Genomic DNA, 16,588 nt, shown 5'->3' on the forward strand with positions numbered 1-16,588 from the left:
GCGCTGTGTTCACCGCCTCATCCCACGCGTGAGCCAATACTGAGAGTACGGAGCTACCGTACATTCGTGCCGGACTGTCCCCTTTAGGTTTCCACAGTATACCCTCCAGGTCCTCTCCCGCCACCGCCATGTCCATAGGTATCCATATCTCCCCCGGTCATCCCTCTGCCAGTCCCGTAGCACCCTCATCTGAGCTGCCCTATAGTATACAATCCAGCTGCCCCATGCCCCCCGCTCCGTGGGTGCTCTCATAACTTTGGCCACCACTCTCTGTTTAATATTCCATACAAATTTACTTGATATTTTCTGTAGGGTTCTGAATAGAGACAGCGGAACACAGACAGGCAGGGACGCAAAGTAGTAGAGGAGCAGGGGTAGCATCACCATTTTGAGGACATTAATGCGCCCTAGCCACGCAATTGCTAATGGGCCCCATTCGATCAATTTGGGCCTGAGTTTCTCTAAGAGGGGTGGCTAGTTCACTTGATATAGAGCTTCAGTTGTTTTAGCCAGTTTAATGCCCAGATAGGAAATGGAGTGCTCAACCCACTTATACAGAGAGACTGCTTTAAGATTGCGGGCCTTCTCAGGCGCAAGGGTAAGATCAAGGATTTCCGTCTTGGACGCATTTATTTTGAGTCTCGCTACCCCCGAATTGCTCTAACTCCCTTTCAATTGCCCTTAGGGATTCCTCCGGTTGGATTAGGGGCAAAATCATGTTGGCTGCGAATGCTGCTATCTTGTGGGGTTCCCCCGTGAAGGGAATACCTGCTATATCTTCGTTAGCCCTCACCGCCGCTAGGAAGGGTTCCAAGTGTATCGCGTATAGAATGGGGAACAGCGGACAGCCCTGCTTGGTTCCCCACTCCACTGGTATTGGTTCGGTGAGTTGCCCATTAATGGCCAGGGAGAGAATCAGGTGTTGGTAGTTTGCGCTCACCCAGGCCAGAAAGTTATGGCCAAATCCCATTCTATGCATCGTCACGAAGAGGAAGGCCCACTGGCATCTACTGCCATGAGGATCGCTGGAATTCCCCTCTTGTGGGACTTTTCCATCAGGTGGATCAGCATCCTGACATTGTCGCCAGTCTGCCTCCCCCCTAACGAAGCAGGATGGTCCGGCTGAATTATTCTGGGGATGATATAATCAAGTCTGGACGCTAAAATCTTTACATGAATCTTCAAGTTGACGTTAATCAAGGCTTTGGGGCGATAAGAATCACAGTCAGTAGCGTCCTTGTTTTTATGTATGAGGATGACTTTTGCCTCTTCCATCGATTTAGTGATGGCCCCATCCTTACCTATTTGGTTGTACAGGGTATTGAGATGGGGAGCGAGTGTTTCCATATGCATTTTATAAAACTTTGCTACGTAGCCATCTGGGCCCGGGGATTTGTTGCAGGGTAGTGATTGAATGGCAGCTCTGACTTCATCTCTAGTTACATCCTGCTCCAGTGCTTCGCTCTCCTCCCTGATTAGCCTGGGTAGTTCTATTTTTTCTAGGTAATCGTTCTGGAGCACTAGCGGTGGGTGTTCCGAACTGTACGAGGTGGTGTAGAATTGGGTGAACTCTTTTTTTAATGTCTGTATTGTTGGCACTATTTCTAGTTCCTCCCACTCTTATTTTCCCACTCTTAGGAGAAAGGTAACTGCATTGTTGTGGGAGGGCTAGAAGCACAGACCATTCTTCATTTCCTTTTCTGTGGGAACATTTTTTTGAAATAACATATTTTGCTGAGGGCACTATCTGTTTTGGGAAATACTTGGCACTTAGAAACTTCTATTGTGTGTGTTTAAAAGTATTATGTTCATATTAGCGCAACGAGCAAGCACTCGTACTTCGTTTACTTTATTGCATTCTACTCGTAACTACAGTTCCCAGGTGCCCTTGCCGCCTACTTCCAGATACGTCAGGCGTTTTCAGCGCCGGCACTTTCAGGGGCAAGCCGGTCTGCGCCGGTCCGCAGCATCCAGGGCAGAAAGTGCTGCCCGTTTCTTCATAAACCGTAGCTACACCTTCACAGGCAACCATGGGGATGTTCCCCATTGACAAGCTTACATCAGACCCAAGTAAGTATGCACGCTTGAATTTGGTCAAAAAAGCGGTCGACTCTGTCCTTGACCGTACTTGCCAGGACACTAGGGAACAACTTGCCATCAAAAGACCCACTAAGAAGGAAAAACGGATTGCTCCCCTCCGGAACAGCCCCAATCCCCACACCCCTACTAAGCTATACCTAAAAATGTGCCTGCTAAACACGCACTCTCTTAATAAACATGCACAAAGTGTTCATGACAGGATTGTTGATGAACAAATAGACATCTTCTGCATAACTGAAACTTGGCTTAACGATCCTATCGACCCCACCTGCGACATCGCAGTTCCGGAAGGGTACTCCATCTTCTACTCAAATAGAGAAGAAGGACAAGGGGGCGGTGTGGCAGTCATTGCAAGAGACTCTATCCACATGTTCCCCAACAGCATAGCATGCACAGGCTGCGAAATATTGCACCTCAAACACACCCCCACGGGTAACAGTAGCCTTTACCTGATTGTACTCTACAGGCCTCCCACGACCACTCCTGATTTCAATGACGATATAACACATCAACTTAATATGCTCAAAGGACCTAACACAGCTACACTAGTCATGGGAGATTTTAATCGCTGGTATGGCGACTCTAAAGACAAAGAAGCTGGTAAACTACAAAGATCTCTAAATAACATTGAGTTTGAGATCAAAAACCAAGAGCCCACAATGGACAACAGCCATCTTTTTGACTGGGTCATCTTTAACAATCTCGAAACTCGAGAGTTTAAGATGGAAGCGTGTATATGGTCAGACCACCATAGCATATCCTTTCACATCACACTGCCTCTCCCCAAACCTAAAACTCCCAACCGTCCCATCCTCTCGATTTATCGTAACTGCAAAAACATCGACAGGAACCATCTAATACAATGCCTGGCTGAGGTGGATAAAAACCAAGTCGAGAATGACACCTGTGAAACTATGCTAGCAAACTTACTCAGTCATCTCGAAAAACGTAGGGACCAAGTAGCCCCCCTCCAAACCAAGTCAGCTAGATCCACCCAAAAAAAACAACAATGGTTCTCCAAAGAACTAGCAGAACAAAAAAGGTACAAACGAAACAAAGAAAATGCTTGGCTAAAAGAACCTTCATCAGCCAATAAAGCTATCTGGAAGGAAAGCGAAATAAAATATAAACATATGATAACCGAGGCTAAGAAAAATTTCTATAATGAACAGATCTCTACAGGCACTAATTCCACCAGCAAACTGTTCAATATCCTTAAATCTATAGAAAAACCTAAAGCCATCACCCCTCCGTTTCTACCCTCACAAGAAGAATGCGATAGTACTCCGATCGCCTTTTTCAACAAAATTGCCAAAGCCAGAGACACTATCATAAACTCATTGACCAACAAACAAACGACAGTCACCCTGCCAGCTGAGACCATTACACCAGGTATTGAAACTTTTAAGTTCACAGAGATCAATAACAGTGATATGATCAAGGTACTGGCGACAATGAAACCCAGGACATGTGCAGAAAACATCATCTCGCCCAAAATAATATTGGACAACACAGACATATTCGCCCCCACCTTGACAAAGATCATAAATGCCTCTTTCAGAGATCAGAAAGTTCCCGATGCCATCAAAAAGGTTACAGTAATCCCCCTGGTAACAAAAATACGATCTAGACCAACGGGACCCGAATAACCTTAGACCCATAACTAACTGCAATTTCATCCTCAAAATCATGGATAAGATCGCCACCATGCAACTTCAGACACATGTGGAGGACTCAAACTCCCTCCACCCACAACTGTCCGGTTTCCGCCCTGCCCACAGTACTGAGACAGCTATGTTAGATCTTCAGACCAAAATGCTCGGTATTATTGACAAGGGTAAGACAGACCTTCTCATCCTACTTGACCTCAGCGCCGCATTCGACCTCCTTGACCACAACTTACTCCAGAATGCTCTAAAAAGTCCAGCAACTGCTCTGACGAAGCCATCAGCTGGATAATGTCATTTTTAAAAAACAGAATATCCAGGGTGCACTGGGGGGACAAGTTCTCCTTGGAAAAAGAAATCCTTTGTGGAGTTCCCCAAGGGGCCAGCATGTCACCACTGCTGTTTAATCTCTACTTGAGGTACCTATGCCTCGTTCGACGATATCAACACCTACTTCACTAACTACGATGATGATACGCAGCTTGCATTTGAACTAAGTGGCAATTATCAGAAAGACAGACTCCAATTGGATGTGCCTGAACGGGAAAAAAATGGAGCTCATGATTTTCGGTTCAACCTCCGCCCGTGCTAAGTTATCCCCTTCCTACACATCCTTTCATATCAAAGATACACCCATATCGGTCTTGAGCAAGGTTAAAACCCTTGGTATGCTGCTGGAAGCATCCTTGGGAGCTGATGCCCAAGCACAATACATTAAAAAAAAAAAAACTGTGCCTACCATCTACGACTGATAAAAGCCATCAGACCATTTATATCAGAGGACAACTGCGCGACCATAGCAAGAGCCACCATCCTGTCGCGCCTCGACTATGGGAACGCCTTAGTCCTGGGTTCCTCCAAGCAGTGCCTACAAAGCTACCAAGTTGTACAGAACAACGCTGTAAGAATTATCAAGCTCAAATCCAGAACAGAGCATATCAGCAACTCCAGAAAGGAGCTTCACTGGCTGAAAATTGAAGATAGGGTGCACTTTAAGACCTTAACCATTGTGCATAGATGCATTCACGGAAAGGCACCAACGTACCTAAAAATGAGGATCAAACCATACGTCCCAAATAGAACACTGAGATCGTCGCAACTCGGCAAAATTGCCATAGCCCCACACAAACTTAAAAGCGGCCTAGGCAGAGCCTTTCCGACCCTAGCTGCCAGTCTCTGGAACAACCTCCCGGACCACCTAAGACTGGAACCCAACTACACTCGCTTTCGCAAAATGGTAAAAACCCACATATTCAAATAATCTGCCCCCCTTCTAACTCCCATGTTAGAGTAATTTCTTGTGTTCGTCCCGTCCTATCCGTCCCACTACCTGTTTGTTCTGTCTTTTTGTGTTCTTGTTTCGGCGCCCCGAGGCTCGCGAGCTACCGGCGCGATATAAATATTAAAATAAATAAAAATTTTGTTTTATCCTTTTCCTCCTTTCTCAGCATCCTTGCCAAAAGATGGTCCGCTTTACAAGGGGCTGCCCTGGGCCCAGTTTCGCCATTATCCCCTTCAGCTGCTCTTCCAGCAGGGCCTCTACTAGCTTCCTTTCCCTATCCCTTCTTGCTTTCATGGCTATTATCTTCCCTCTCAGGGTTGCTTTCAAGGTGTCCCACCGAGTCTGCTGGGTTGTGTCCCCAATTTTATTGTTTTCAAAGAAGGCTTCTATTTCCCCTTCCACCTCCCTGATCAGTGCCTCATCCTTGAAGAGGGGAGTCGGGTAACTCCATTTCCATAGGCCTGATGGGCCCCTCTTCCTGGTCAGAGTAACAGTTATTGGGGCATGGTCCGAGAGTACTATAGCTCCCAGCGTTATGCTCTTCACAGTTCCTAGCAGACCGCTTGACAGCCAAATGAGGTTTATTCTGGAATGTGTGTGAATGGCATGTGAATAGAAAGTGAACCTGTCTTTATCCCCTTCAAGCTCCCTCCATCAGTCTACCAGGGAGAGATTGCCCATCCTTCCTTTGAGTTGTTACGACAGTCTTCCTTCATAAACTGCATGCCCTCTGCGCCTATCTTTGGACGGGTCCCCAAGCCATATTGAAGTCCCCCGTTAGTACTACTAAGGATTTCGCAAATCGCTCGAGGCAATTTATTGCTAACAGTAAATATTCCTCTTGTTCCGTGTTAGGGGCGTATAGTGTGGCTACTGTGTGGGTCTCCCCCTTCCCTTCCAGCGTCACTGCTAAAAATCTCCCCTGGTCATCCGAGTCCTTCCCGGTTATGCTCAAGTCCAAACCATCTTTCAGGGCCCGGAGGACTCCCGCTTTTTTTAACCGGTTCTGTGGCCTTGAGAATTGTAGCATAGCCCCATAGCTTTATTCTGCCTCCGTCCCTCATCTGGATGCAGGTTTCTTGCAGGGAGACTATATCCAGCCGTTCCCACCTGATGAATCTCTCTACTTTTTTCCTTTTTAGGCTGTTGACATTCATGGAAACTATCTTCAGCGTGCCTCTCTCAGCCATGGTGCTTCCTACCAAACTGCTTGGTTCAGAGTTCTTGGGGCGGCGGCCCTTGTGCCCCCGTCAATGATCGATCCCTTCTGTTCAGTCTTGCATCTCTAGGTGAAACAGTCCCTCAAACCCTTTCCCCTACACCCTTCCCCTCCCCCCACCTCCTGATAGGCCAGATCAACTGACCTCTAGACCCCCTCGAATCAGAATCTCAAGAGTTGATCCTCCATCTGCCCACAGGTTTGACCCACGCGGGATACCCCACTCCCATTCGAAGGTTTTCCCCCTCCCCCCTATCCCACAAGGCCTCTTCTCGGTTTTAGTGTACCCTCAGGTACTCCCATTGCGCTTCTATTTCGCCCTCCCTAGGCTTGCTCATCTATCCTGCAGAAATACTGGTTCTATCAGTGGAATCATTCCCGATTGGGCTCCAGGTTCTTTTGGGCCTCTTGGTCATTCGTTGGTGGGTTCCGTCTCCGTTCTGGTTGGGAGATTCCCCTCCTGTCTTTCTTGGGCTGTACCATGGACCATTCCCATGGTTTTCGAACTGCTCTTTGGGAGGCGGACGGTATGGAAGAAGCTGATGCGTCCTCGTCTAGGCATAGGAGGGTTACCCCCAGTTCGCAAGATGTGATCCTTTGGCGTTTCGCCTGCCACTCGAATGTCAGTGCAAATGGATGCGCCCATCTTTAGCGGATGTCCTGGGCTCTTAGGTGGGCTTGGACTGCGCCCATTCTCTGCCTTTTTATTGAGGGTTGCTTGCGCCAAGTCCTGGTACAGAGCTAACTCCAACCCATTATAGGTGATCTGCCTGGATTTCCTAGCCTTCTCTAGTATCAGTTCCTTGACAGAGTAGGAGTGCATCGCTTCCAGGACATCTCTTGGTCTTGCGTCAAACTATTTCAGTAGGTGCTTTGGTATCCAGTGGGTCCGCGAAGATGCCCTTGACTACTTGGCGTAGATCCTGGTCTTGGGTTTCCTCCGGAAGACTTTTGATACGTATGTTAGATCACCTGGACCTGTTCTCAAGGTCTTCCACCTTTAGTGTACCCTCTTTGCGCTCTGAAACACTTGTGTACGAGCGCGATATAAATAAAATATTTCATTTAATTAGTTCCAGGTTATGTGTGGCTACCACCAGTGTTTCCAGAAGAAAATCTGCCTTCCTTGCGTCCCCCACGTTGTCCTAAATTGCTCTCTCGTTTGTGTCTACCCTCTGTTCCACTTTGCTGATAGCTCTCTTGATTTCCTGCAAGCCTTCTGCTAAATCTTCCCTTAGAGCATCCATTTGTTTGTCCTGCAGTGGTGATCTTGTCCACTATTTCTGTTAAACAAAGTTTCAGTGAGGAGTGAGTTACTGGCGAGTTCCGCTCCTCCCGGTTCTCTGAAGGCAGCTCCACGGTCTCGTCCTACAATTGCTGCTGCCCAGCAGTAGTTTCCGTGTCCTTGGCCCATATCTTGGATAGGTCGCCTTCCTGGGTCTTCTTCGAGTTCCTTGGTGTTGGGCCAGAATCTTTCCCCCTATTCTTGGACATTTTGCTGTGGGGGTTTAGGCATGGACGTGGCGCTCCTTATCGTGTTGTAGGAGTAGGAATTCCTACGCCCAAGATTGTCCACGCCCCTGCGGGGAGTGATCAGGGTGCTGGTCAAATGGTGAGGGACCTCCAAGGTCCGGAGAATTTGATTCAGATCTCTCTTGTGTAGGACCAAATTTAGCAGTCTAGGAGACTGTTATAGGAGAGGCCCCCTGCCTCTGGTTCCCCCTATTTTGGTCCTAGCTCGCCCCTGAAGGATGGCTGTGGTGGGGCGAGTGTGGGCCTCTGACCGGCCCGTCTCTCGCCTTTGGTGACAGTGCTAGGCTTGTGCCCCTTTAAGCCAGGCACTCTGGGTGGGTGGGGGGAGGGGGGGTGGATCACAGGCCCCCAGGTCCCTCATGCACCTGAAGCAGGAGAATCAGCAGGGGGTGGGCCCCCTTCTCTAGTGTCTTTTGGGCTTGGAGGCCTCCGCAGGGACCTTGGGGCGAGGAATTCAGAGGGAGCCGCTGCGTGTACCTTTGTGTTATGGTTCTGTGCGTCCTGCCTTCTCGCCTCTACGCCGCGAGCCCCTCGAGGCATGTAGGGTGCTCTGCAGGTCGTGTGGTCCTTGGTGTGTTCGGGCTCTTGTTGCACCTCTGCCTGCGTGTCAAAGAGTTCCCCCAGAAGGGGGCACGGTTCCCCCGGATCACTCCTCCGTGGGCTTCGGCTCCCCCTCTGCATCCGGGTCCCGCTTCTGATTTCCCCGCTCAGTCAGAACTCCTACCCAGCCAAGGACTGCTTTTGGCCATGAGGGTGTAGGGGTTCGAGTCTGTGGGCTTGGTTGGCTGGGTCTGAATCCTCTCTCTCTCTCTCTCTCTCTCTCTCTCTCTCTCTCTCTCTTTCTCTGGAGGCCGAGTGAATAAGTTAGTGCCTTGGAAGTCGGCGCTGATGGGCACGGCCAGTGCCCAGGTGGATATGTGGAGCCTTGGGCCGGTACAGGCAAGGCTACAATGAGCGAGTGCACGAGTCCAGGGCCCTGGGTCTGTGCGATGGTTGCCGGCGCCACAGGCTCTTCTCCCTCTCCCGTGGCCTGCGAGCTGCGTGCTCTGGGTGGTGGTCAGCACCGGGACCGCCTGAGAGGTATGTGGGGTCCCGGCCACAGAGGAAGGCGGGGCCAGGGCGAGCCCTGCGGTTCAAGGCAGGTTCACAGCCAGATTCCCCCTGGTGTTTCCGTCCACTGTGTTGTAGGCCCCACCGCCCTGGTCCTCGGGAACCCGGAGCCTGACCGCTTGTGTGTGGTGGCAGCTCCGCTGTCTTAATGCTCCAAAGCTTGTGTGTAGTGCGCATCGGCATGCATGTTTCTGCTCCGCAGTCGTAGTGTTGTGCTGGCGAAAGTCGGCACCCGCGACTTACTTGGCGGGGCGCTCTCCTCCTCTACGGTGGTTCGCGGTCTCTGAGGCTATGGTGCTTCGGAAGGCTGTTTGCCTTGATTCGGGGGTCCCCTGACAGCGAAGCCCCACTTGGGGGTTGAATCCACTGGCTTTGACGCCTGGGGAGGGCTAGACACCAGTTCTCAACTTAGCGAGGCCTCATGGATCGGGAGCGTAGTGGGCCATCTTGGAATCCCCAACACATGATGTTTTAATATAGAAATAATTGTGTTCTGCGGGCTACACTGGCTGGTAATGGCCCAGGGCCCAAGTTACAGACCTGAGCAAAGCGATGGCTGCAACGCTTCGTTCTCAGCATTGGCCTGGGAGAGGCAGGCAGGGTTGCCATGGAAAAAGAGAGCCCTTCTTCTATTTTAAATGGCTTTATCAGGAAGTCGTGCATCTCGGGTGAGGAGCCCAGAAAAGGAAGGTAAGCAGATTTGGGAGGTGGGGGCAGGGGGGAGGGTTGGAGAAAAATGGGTGGAGGGACTGGTTTAGGCTGTAGGAGGCAGGGGAGGCAGGGGAGGAGGGAACACAGCAGAGCTGGGTATGGCAATCACTCAGGTTGCATCGGTAGATATTGCCCGGTTTTGGAGCAACCCAATTAGCTGATGCACCTGGCAAGAGTGCTAATAAAAAAAAAAAAATAATGCACTAATCTGTGAAAAAGACAGGGCATCTGTGTGCAATGCAATATTAGTACAAAAAGCGCACATTTCTAAATTAATTAGAATAAACCAATGCTTTGCAGAAATATCTTGTCTTGCATTTGTGACAACAAGGACCCAATTTTGTTTTTTATTCTGTGGGTATTCTGTTTGTATAACAATATGCAGAAGGATGCAGAGTGCATTTTCTAACTGGAATTGAGAAGTGTGCTTTCACCTCACAATGTTAAATGGCAGAGCAATGAGTAAATATAACCTTCTAAACCATCTTGAGTGCTCGGTGAAGCTTGCGTTTAACATCTGCATTTTTACCTTAGAAGAGCTTTTTAAAACATGCAAATCTCTATGCGTTTTGCAGGGATGTCATTTAGGGGTCTCCCTTGCTACCCCTAAAAAAGAAAGAGTATAAAAAAAATGTGGGGCTCCTGGGCTGTGGCCAGCACCATGTGGCTCTGTGTTTCAGTGGCTCGTTTTCTGATAGCTATAGCCGGTAAAATAGCTCAGTGGGTTGAGCACTCGCTGCTTCAATGTGCGTGTACTCTGCAGGTTTGGCTCCCAGCAAGGTCAACTCGGCCTTTCATCCTGCTGAGGTTGATAAATGAGTACCAACACAGGTTGGGTGAAATTGTATGTATATTTGGTCTATATGAAGTACTTACGCGCAAGTGCTATATAATAACACATCATTATCGTTTGGCCTTTGACATCTGCTTGCATTCATAGTAATTTGGTAAATGGGCCTATACACGGAACGATATATATGGGGTGATCCATTCTTGTATGAAATGTGCATCACTTTATAACCATATTTTTCGTAGTGTACTTAGAAACAATGCTATGTGATGCCACTTCCCGTTTTGTCAAGGGCTGAAATGTCATGCTCCATCGCTTCCTGTGATGTGACTTTCGGGTGGGGTCATATTACATCACTTCCTGTCATGTCATCAGAATTGTTGTGTGATGTCACTTCCGCTACCCCTGGCATTTTGGTGAAATGATGTCCCTGGTGTTTTGCAGCACAAATGTCTCAACGGTGTCCAATACAATAAGTCCAGTTCTAATAGCTTGCCTTGGATTGTAAAGCATTCAACAGTTATAAATAGCATGTGACAAGTCAAGAACAAGCTAAACCCCACAGGTCCTTAACAAATGCTGCCGACCTTGCTGGTGGGTCACATGACTAGTGTCCTGAAAAGTGATCACAATTAAACCAATGTGCTCAGGGCAGGAATAGGCACACAGAATAAAATGGGATAGTAAAAAAAAAAAAAAAAATAGACTATACCTTTATGTAAAAAAAAAAAAAAAAATAGCAACAAACAAAGACGACAAATAACAAAAGCCACATGCAAGCACGGTTTGAAGTCATTTGTGTCCATTGTGGGTACTGAGGAAAAATGTGAATACTCATGGTCCACTGTTGGTTTGAATTCAAGGAACTAGCCCAAGGCAGTTGCAAATAAGGACTATTCGCCACCCATTTTTAGGAATAATTAAACAGCATCTTGTACAGAGTTGTGGGTAAGGATGTGTATTTTTCAAAATATCCAATTTTGGAATACTTGCAATTTCATTGAGAATCAAAACAGACTTGGAAAAAGCTTCCCTTGTACAAACTGTCTGCTTTTTTGCACTGCGTAAACCATAAATAATTGAACTGTGGTCTTTCAAAAAACGGACCAAATGTGTCCTTTTTTATCAGTGATTTGATATTAATAAAATTGTATGAAATTATTTGTTGCATTGAGTGTTGGTAGAATGCTTTTTGGCTCTCTTGCCATTTTCTTGGTGGGTTTAACCTCCCTTGTAACAGATTAGTTCGCTGCCAAGCGTTTTGTTGTTTGTGTTTAAAGGTTGCTCAATCTATTTGAGGGATAGCTTTGGGGGTAGGGTTTCCCCAACGCCTCTTTATAATTGTTGTTAGTGTTATCACAGGCTCCAGAGAAGTGAATATCATTCAAACTCTGAAGTATTCTGAATCGTGGCATAAAAACAGACAGCTTGATTACACAGAGGGGTTCAAATTTGCACAGAGTGAGAGACTATGGGAATAGTCAGACAGACATGGCAGACATTTTTACATATTAAGCCTAAATTAAATGTGTTAAATAATGATTATGGAGCTTTGTGGTGCGCAGGGGAGCCCACAGTTTCAGGGACCTCGCTGATAAGGAGGTATATTGGACAACAGTCATCCTTCATTCTAAACTTTGCAGAAGAAAATAATATTTAAATTGTATGACAAAACTGAGGATGTTGTTCCTTCTCCCCTAGGGGAAGACCTTACTTATGGGGCAAGGGGTGTGCGTCCACAGTACAATAGTCCCCTAGAGCGTGGTGCACTGAGGGAACATCACATGGGGAAGGAAGCCCCATAAGGGATTGGGGACGACCATTCCCAGAGAAGGCAGTATCACCACGCTTTACCATATTTAACCCCTTCTCCAACTCCAAATACTTCTGCCCACTCCCTGGATAGAACCAATATATTCTGTTGTCAAGTCAGTGAATTCAACCTGCATGGCAACACTGAAAAAACAGATAATGCAAAGTATCCTGCGACGAAGAAGATGGCCGGGAGTACAAGGATCACTTGCGAGCAACTAAGCGAGCGGTGTAGTTTCCAAAGACCAGTGATTGTCCTAAAGCAATATTTCAACCATATGCGAGAGAGGGATCAAGTTAGGGATCAAAGGACTTTCATATCCCACAAAGGGTTCTGGGACTTCTTCTCACTCACCTACCGTCTGGTTGGGATACCGCATCTTGGCTCGGGTATTCCCCTTAATGCAACCCCGGTCTCCCCCAGGGTTGGGATCCAAATGCGGTGGCCCGCCCCTGGCCACCGGAATAGAGGATTCTGAGGGTTCGACTGGGAGAATACCACTAGGTTTCTCACAGACCCTGACGAAAACGAGTGAGAGTTGTATACTTGGCAGGAGAGCGAACCAAGCGGGGATATAGCGCAACAGTACAAGTATAGGACCCACACCCAAGAGACAGAGGGTCTGGGATCCTGATGAAACAGGGGGTCTGGGAACCTGAAGAAAATGAGAGAGAGTTGTATACTTTTCAGGTGAATGAACCAAGTGGATACAACACAACCATGGGAGTCTGGGACCTGCACCCATGTGAGAAACCAAAGTTTAAAGCAAGGAGGGTCAAGGACCCTGTGAGAAGAAAATAGACAGCCGAAGAGAGATCACTTGCTTGGTAGGAGAGTGAACCAAGCTGTGAAAAGTATTGTGAGCCTGGGACTCACACTCATATGAAAGGCTGAGAATAAGAGGATCTAGAACCCTGGGCTTGGTAGAGGAACATGCAAAGTTGAGAGGATATAAGAACTGTGAAGCTAAGGAACAGTTCCTCCTGAATTAACCAACAACTTAGGATAAAAAGTCTAGAGGAAAGGAACACAACCCTAGCATTGGAATCTTGTATTTTGGAACATTATTTTGCATCACTTTTATTACCAGAGACACTGGGAACCTTTCTGTTGATTGAAAACACCAAGAAAACCTTTTACTTTAAGAAGAGATCATCCTTGCACAGTCCTCCTTGCACAGTCATTTAAGATTAGTAGTGTTAGGGACACGAGAAGGTTTTTGGGACAGGACAGTGGCAGACTTTTAGTTTCAGATTACCTGACAATTTCACTGGTTTCCTTTGAGGTAGGGAACTCCCTCTTAGCTTTAGGGATAGAGAGGCATTTTTCCAACCCTCCTTTTATTAATAAAGGTCTATATCCAAAAGCATGCCTCCATTGTGTCAGAGCCTTACTTTTGCACCCTTACAATTGGTCTGGGATTCCTCTGCCTGACGGGGGATCCCTCTACCTGACGGAAGGAAGGGTATAGAATTGCAAAACCTCAATATTACCAGCGCAGATATGTTCCAATTTAATTCATAATCACTTCACATAAATGCATCAAGAATAAACGCTTAAGTAGGATAAAAGGTAGAGATTACAAAACAAATGCTTTAAAATACTTTGTATTAATTAAACTAACCTCTACAAACCATGACAGATGGCAAATCATATTTTAGCATGATTAGTATTATTAATAGGCATTTGCAAGAGGATAAAGTGATCAAACAGAGTACAAATGAGACAATGATTTGGAAACCTCAATTGTTCCTTAACCAACAGGTCTAAAATATTAACTTACCAATAGTAGTGCCTTGTGAATGACCAACATAGTATATTTGCTCCTGTCCCGTTTTATTAACAATGAAGTTTATTACAGCTGGAAGGTCCAGTTTAGCCATTTCATCGAAACTATAAAATAGAACACAAAAGTAAACATCATAGACCCAAATAAAAAAAAAAAAAATATATATATATATATATATATATATATATATATATACATACACACACACACACATTCTATTGGCAGATATTGCTGCTTTACTTTATTGAAGATTAGAGCAGCAGGATAACCCACATTCATTAAGGGACTAAGGTATAAATATGTGCATCTCAGCAGGCACAGATAATGCTGAACTAGTATCTATAAAACCCAGCTATACATAGATCTGTTACAATTTCCATTTGCTTTCAGTATGTTGAAGACAGAGAGCATACCCACTAGCCAGGCTTGGTCATTTCAGCTCCAGTCCAACTGACATTCGTGGAACATTCACTCTCTCGCCCCTCCCTCCCCTCTCTCTCTCTCCCTCCCCTCTCTCTCTCCCCTCCCCTCTCTCTCTCTCTCCCCCCCTCTCTCTCTCCCCCCCCTCTCTCTCTCTCCCCCCCTCTCTCATGAGCAATGGTGCTGAAAGCTCTCCAATTTAAGTGTGAGATTAGAGAATAATATATGGGAGCCCGACTGGTCAGCAGATGCTACTTTAAAAGGGCCCCATTAAAAAGAGTGGCAGCATGTTACCAAACACATTTTTTGCGTTAACTGAATTGCTACAACTTTTACTGCACCAATACATTTCGAGTTTGACCTTGACCTTGAGATATGTGTGCAACACCAGCTGCACACATATCTGGTGCACCCACGCACCTTTTTCCCTCTCTCTTTCTCTCTCTCGAACTATGGATCCTGAGGGCGTTCAACCTACCAGCACTTTGAGATCATACCACTGATACATAAAGCGCTATATAAATGCCAAGTAACATAACATTCACCCTAGCGAGCATTTTGAGCTAAATTCACCACCATAAACCCAATAATCAGAAGAAAAATCGCAATGTATGCCTATGGACTCCAAAAATTGGGATTTACACCACCTTACCACTACTTGTAATCTTGTGCTAATGGTAAACAAATTAGGTGGTAATTTCGCAGAATTACAGCACAATTAATGCTAAGCCTCCAGTGTTGCCAGTGAATGTATACAGTTTGAGTAATAAAGTCTTGATTGTATGAAAGACTGAGGCAATCAAAACACCTCAACCCGAATCACGAAGCCAAACCAATTTTAATTGAAGACCTTCTAAACTGAGAGCGATACAGACGGCACATCTCTACCGATGGGAGCGTTTCAATCATTAATTGCTGTATTTCCAAAACAACAGAGGTTTTATTGCAAAATGTCATGTTTGCTGAGATATTTATGACCAGATTCTCTTTATCTATGCAGAGAGAGAGGGGGGCAAGAGAGGGAGACAGAGGGGGCGAGAGAATGGTATACAATAGCCTGTGACCCCCTTAATGGCTGGTTGTGCTTCTGACTCAGTCTTTATGGGAAACCACAGAGACAAAAAGAACAGGGAGGTACGTCATCTAAGGAACCAATCAGAAGGTATGAACGCAGTCCGCAGTGTTGTACTACGTTACAGGACACCAGTAGTGTGGCCGGCAGGAGAGAGAGAATGCCAAACAAGGCACACCAGACAACAGAGTACACTCGACGAGTGCAGCAGAGACTTGCAGGCTAATAACCAGAACGGTCCAATGTCGCAACATGAGCAAGACCACAAAGGAGAAATTGTACACCGCTTCCCGCTATGATAGACTGGGAAAGATAAGCCGCCGCCAGACACATAGTCCAGTTGACGAGCCACGGAAGCGCCTACACAGAGAGCAGCACTGGATGGACCGCACAACTCTCCCGCGGACAATTGCGCAAATCATGCAGGCATCCAGTGGCTCCAGCAGAACGGGAGGTAGGCGGCACGTCAAGAAAGAGACACAAGCCCTGGTGTGGGGAGGAAACCAAGAAGCAAGAGGGAAGCCCCAAAGCACGGAACGCAAAGAAACCCCATAGTGGGGGAAGAGACAAGCCCGGAGGGGGGAAGATACTGCTAAGCCCCAGAATGGAGAAAAGCACAGAGAAAACACAAATACAAGCACTGTTGTGCGGAAATAACCAAGAAACCCCTGAGTGGGTGGCGATAGAGCAGATTGAAAGAACCTAGATCGGGGGGAACAAAACAGAGGAGAGACTCCCTGAAGGAGACTCCCTGAAGGAAGAAAGACTGTGGGAAATACAATTTGAAAAAGAAAGCGAGACCTGGCTAGAATTCTGGGATGGCACCGCAGCAGTACATGAACTATGTGCTTAGGACTGAGAACATAGGCAAGGGCCCATGATAAAGAGACACAGGTGTGTGGGTCAGAAGCGGGCAGCTATCCTTTTCATAGGGCAATAGCACAGAAGTATGTCTTGGTTGTTTTGTGGTTTTCCCTTTTCAGTGGTGGGGAATGAGAGTAGGTTAGAATAGGTTTCTGGACGGAGCACTTAACGTATGTTTAGCCATCCTGACAAGACACCTTATGACTTTCTGTTGTATA

The 16,588-nt window shown here is 46.9% G+C and overlaps 1 protein-coding gene across 4 annotated transcripts in view; it reads right to left on the bottom strand.

Moving 5' to 3' along the window:
• The window catches only part of LOC138472877 (lysosomal acid lipase/cholesteryl ester hydrolase-like), a 661,393-nt gene that overhangs the window by 480,950 nt on the left and 163,855 nt on the right, over nt 1-16,588 (bottom strand). For all 4 annotated transcript variants that reach the window (XM_069611276.1, XM_069611277.1, XM_069611275.1 and 1 more), the window contains exon 5: nt 14,009-14,118. In XM_069611276.1, the coding sequence (XP_069467377.1) occupies nt 14,009-14,118 (110 nt within the window). The remainder of the gene's footprint in view (nt 1-14,008; nt 14,119-16,588) is intronic.

This window comes from Ambystoma mexicanum, chromosome 8, assembly GCF_040938575.1.
Source record: "Ambystoma mexicanum isolate Mex_15411 chromosome 8, UKY_AmexF1_1, whole genome shotgun sequence".
Taxonomy (NCBI): Eukaryota; Metazoa; Chordata; class Amphibia; order Caudata; family Ambystomatidae; genus Ambystoma; species Ambystoma mexicanum.